Source organism: Bison bison, unplaced genomic scaffold, assembly GCF_000754665.1.
Source record: "Bison bison bison isolate TAMUID 2011002044 unplaced genomic scaffold, Bison_UMD1.0 scf7180017845440, whole genome shotgun sequence".
Lineage (NCBI taxonomy): Eukaryota > Metazoa > Chordata > Mammalia > Artiodactyla > Bovidae > Bison > Bison bison.
In genome coordinates, this window is record NW_011476013.1 from 3,054 (window position 1) to 8,130 (window position 5,077).

Genomic DNA, 5,077 nt, shown 5'->3' on the forward strand with positions numbered 1-5,077 from the left:
TGATACTCTTTGTCTCAGTAATCCAGTCTCTAGGGAACTAACCTAGGAAATTTTCCGAAATTAGGTCGAATAATTACATTTTAAATGATTTTTATTACTATTTTTCAACTAAAATATATTTGACAAATTGTATGTGTTACAAAATGATTTTTAATAGAGGGAAAAGTGGAAACAGCCTCCAGAATGGCTAAATAATGATGCCTTTGTGGAATAGAAAACCTAAATAAATTGGATTTATAAAGAATTTTTATTGATTTTTAAAAATAATAGTGAGAAGATAAAATATGTAAAACACATATATAGTATAATTTTAATGAAGAAGTGCATTAAAATGTCAGGAGTAGACTGTGATTGTGTGTGAATTTTTTTGTCTTTCTTCTTTATGCTCCAGGTATAAAGACAAGTACTAATGACCTTCTCTTTGCTAAAAACTGTTCAACTCAAGACAACAACCCTTGATTGAGTTCGTTCAGTGAACAAGGCCCCAGTATTAGGCTGGGGATTATTAGTGTCTGTGTCCGAGGAAGACACAAACAATAAAGCAAACATGAAGTCACATGCTTTCGAAGTCAAAAAGGCCCACAAGAGACCCAGCAGCCAATGGGTAGCTGGGCCTTGGCTTCATAGTCTGTATAGGAACCTGCTGCTGCTGCTAAGTCGCTTCAGTCGTGTCCAACTCTGTGCGACTCCATAGACGGCAGCTCATCAGGCTTCCCGTCCCTGGGATTCTCCAGGCAAGAATACTAGAGTGGGGTGCCATTGCCTTCTCCGACCTGCTCTGATAGTCCCATAGATTTGTTGTAAACATAACATTAGGAGAGATGGTGGGTGTGAAAACACCGTAGACAGGCTACGGAGGTACATAAAAATGAGCCCCTGCTGCTACTCAATTGCAAAATGGGGCTAGAACAGCTGCAGGAGTTTGGGGGCTCTTGAAGCTTCATGTTTTCATTCTGCTGTGGACTTACCTCAGGAATATGTTATGCAAGTGAAGGTGTTCATTGCGTAGTTGCTTACAGATTTAAAACTGTTCACAAGCAATGCATAAATACTAATGTAAATCACAGTGCAATGATTTGGAAAAATTTTACACAGCTAATAGATGTATGATTATAGATTCTACCCAGAATTGTAGAGTATTAGCTCAATAAAGAAAAACACACAATTACAACTATAATATGCTTTCATCAATAGAAGGGAACACAGAGAATTAAAACAATTATTCCAAGATGGTAACAAAAAGTTTATTTGCAAACCATTGCAGACTCTTATGGTATCTTTAACAATAATGATTTTTAATATGCAAAAATCTAAAGATATCCTTTTTTTCCCCTATTCATAGAGGTTACTGACTACATAGTAATGACTAACTTTAGAAAGAATTGTTAAGTTCACAGTTCCACATCTTATTGCTTAATGGAAAACCAGGTCATCTCCACTTTTAGTTACTCTCAGCAAGATCAATGCCATTCTTATTCTAGGTACTAGATGTCACTGTCATTGTAAACCACTTTTCTATGAAAGAACACCTACATAAGAAATAAATTTAAAATAGCTTGAAATTTTTCTCATTTACATGACTTTATAACATAAGAAGAGAAGGGTAGCATAAAAAGGAACGAGGTTGAGGATTTAGTTTTCAAGGTGTCTTCTTCCTACCTGGTTCTCCATTTTTTCAGTAACATCTATGCTTGGTTTGTGTTCAAAGGGGACTGTCAAAGAGTACAGATTTGTCCAAAATCTCCCCCACATATCACCTATTAAAAAAAAGGTTTGTTAATATGTGATAAATATAGTAGAAGTATAGACATGATTTTACATAGCACATGAGGTGGGACTGGTAAACAGGCCATAGAGTATTCTAGATTTAATTTATTGGGTTGGCCAAAAAGTGATGTTACAGAAAAACTTGAATGAACTTTTTTGCCAACTCAATAGTTTCTGTGCTTCCTTTCACTACCTCTTTTCCTCTTCTCTTATTTTATATTTTCAACATTCCCTTCTTTTACTGTCTCCTCTAAAAGGTTAAAATGGCAAGAGGTGATGTGGTGAGGCAAAGCTTGTTAAGGAATCATCCCTGTTTCTTTCATTTCAAATCACAATTCAAAGGCACAATGTATTAAATATACAGGACATCATAGCTACTATAGGTTAGAAATAGGTTTATATAGTCCCTCATCCATGGGACAAAATACTACAAATTAAACTGCTAGTAATCTATGATATTGAATTTAACAGAGAGTATATAGACAGATTTGCTGTTGCTAAGGGGAAGAGGGAGTGGGGGAAGGATGGATTAGGAGTTTGGGGTTAACAGATGCAAGCTTTTATATATAGAATGAATAAACAACAAGGTCCTACTGAATAGCATGGGAAATTATATTCAAGATCCTGTAATAAACTATAATGGAAAAGAAAACTGAGCGCATATAGGATGATCATTCAGGACACTCTGCTAATAACTAGTAACTAAGTTCCACTTTTATTACTATACTATAGTAATCTACTTAACTGGGTGACTTTTCAAAGATCTCAAACAAATGTTAAACTGGATTCCAAGGCCAGAAACCCTAAAAGAGAAAATGGATCTGGAAAAAAAAAAATCAATGTAACAGCAGGACCAGAATTCTGGCACCAAAGGAATGGAGCAAAATAACTACCTGAAGAATATGCCAACAAATTCATGTTTTAAAAGATAAAATTCAATAGAGATAGATGCAAAGTCCTATGCTTCAACTGTAAAGAAATAGCTATTATGGAAATATGTGATATATGACATCAGGTTGAAACACAGCGCACATGTAAAAGACCAAAAGGGATCCAACAATAGTATGACGTGGCTTCCAAAATGCAAATATCACCTTAAGGTAAAAGAATAGAATTACAGTGTCTAGAACAAAGGAAGTCACAGCACCATCTTTATTCTATGCCGGGCAAGCCTCAGCTGGAGTAACTGCTCAGTTCTAAGCATGGTATTTGAAGAGGGACATCAATAAAGTTTGATTTTATTTATTTGCTTGTCCAAATGAGAACAAGTAGAAAAGTGAGATTTTTAAAGAATGGCTGAAAGTCTATGTAGGATATTTAACATACGAGAAGAAAATAGTGTATACATGATGACAAGAATAATAGTAAAATATACTGCGTACATACTCTTGTGTCAGGAACTGTGCTGTACCTTGACAATGGTTGTTTACAACTCTCTAGAAGGCCATCTTGTGCAAGAAGAGTGGACATAGTCTGGGTAACCTCAGAGCACAGAATTAGGCAGAATGAATGGAAGGCATGAGAGGGGTGTTGGTTCACCTCCACATAACGCAGGACTTTCTTATAACTGGTACAGTGTAGTGATAGATGAGTCTATTTTGGAAGGAAGCAAGAGCCACCTCATGCCGGACAGGTTTAAGCAGAAAATGAATTGCCAAAGGACGCCTGCCAAAGACACTGTAGAGAGTATTTATATATTGCTTTAGAGGAAAAAGTCTCCACTGCTCCTTTGTCCAGATTTCCTCCTGCTAAGAAAGAAGCTTGCCTGTAAAGAATCAGCTACTAGCAACTTAGCTTGCTGTAGTAGGCTTGCTGTGTATGCAGGATGTAAACTTTGCCAACACAGATATTTCTTTGGCCAAGGCTTTGAGGGTGAGGGAGAGGGGAGGGAGGGTGACCACTCTCTGGCGAGGAATAAGGGAGTTCAGTAAAGGGCTCCAGGTCTTGCCTGGTCTACTAAAGCTCTACAGCAGGATCCGGAGTTCTCTGAAGACTGTTTCTCCTCTTAAGCTAGGCAGCTTTCTTCATGAGGAGGATTTCATTGACTACCCATATGATTCCAAACCAAGTACTTTGCAGCAAAAGATATTGTTGCAGTTGAACAATCAACTTACAGAGCTTTCACTCAGGCTATACCTTAATTCTAGATAGCTTTTCTCTCACCCCTGACCACTCCCAACCAACTAAGCTTCTTTCCTCTGACAACATGATGCTAAAATCTCACCTCAAGGGTCAGCCAATCAAGTTGAATCATACAGTTTAGTTTCAGACCTCCCTGGTGGTCCAGTGGTTAAAAATCCACCTTCCAATGGAGGGGACACAGATTTGATGCCTGGTCCAGGAAGATTCCACATGCCAGAGGGCAAGCAAGCCTGTGTGCCCCAACTACTGAGCCCACGCTCTAGAGCTCATGAGCTTTAGTTACTGAAGCCCATGTGCCTGGAGCCCACGCTGTGTAACAAGAGAAGCCTGCGCAGCACAGCTAGAGAAAGCCCGTCCACAGCAAGGAAGACCCAGAACAGCCCAAAAATTAAAAAATAAAAATAAACCTGAGGATCTTAAAAACAAAACAAAAACTTATTTTCCCCATTTTCACTCTCATTCTCTGGTGATCTTAAATAATCCCTTTATCTATGGATTGAGGCCAAACAAAACAACTCTCTGTGCATAAAGTAATGCAATAGAGGACAATTTAAAATGACTTTTCTGGTGAAGACAGTGCTTTCAAAATATGATTTCTAGAATGTTACTAACTTCATTCACAGAATTTTTCAAAAGTTGGGCCTCACCCCAAAATAACTACCTTATTGGTGGAAACAGCAAAGAGCAAAGTAGACAAAGAATTCCCCGAGCTTCTTACCAAGCAAATGCGCAGGGAGGCATCCAGTAGGGCTGATATAGGAAGGGTAGGTATGCATCAACTTTGCCCTCACATAAGCATGAAGTTGTTCATATAATGGTTTAATCTGAAAAGCCCAGGAAGACAGTTTAAGACCAAGAATAGCCTATTCCAATTTCCAATCCCCAACACTAAAAATAGAGGCTTCTTTAGACAGTAGAATTACCCTAAATTCTAATTTCTTCTCCTCTGAAATATTCTGAAGAGTTTGAATGCATTCCTTCTTACCAGATATAGATGCTGACTAGTTCCACTGCATAAAGCGGTGAACACGTCTGGAGGGATACAAATACCGCATGGAGGGTGTGCATGCTAAGTTCCTTCAATCGTGTCTGACTCTGCGACCCCATGGACTGTAGCCCGCCAGGCTCCTCTGTCCATGGGATTCTCTAGGCAAGAATACTGGAGTGG

The 5,077-nt window shown here is 38.4% G+C and overlaps 1 protein-coding gene across 1 annotated transcript in view; it reads right to left on the reverse strand.

Moving 5' to 3' along the window:
* The window catches only part of ACE2 (angiotensin I converting enzyme 2), a gene marked incomplete at its 3' end in the record, with an annotated part of 27,714 nt that overhangs the window by 2,583 nt on the left and 20,054 nt on the right, over positions 1 to 5,077 (reverse strand). Inside the window, exons 6-7 of the mRNA XM_010834699.1 lie at positions 4,628 to 4,733; positions 1,660 to 1,757 (exon numbers count right to left, since the gene is read on the reverse strand). Coding sequence (XP_010833001.1) covers positions 1,660 to 1,757; positions 4,628 to 4,733 — 204 coding nt within the window. The remainder of the gene's footprint in view (positions 1 to 1,659; positions 1,758 to 4,627; positions 4,734 to 5,077) is intronic.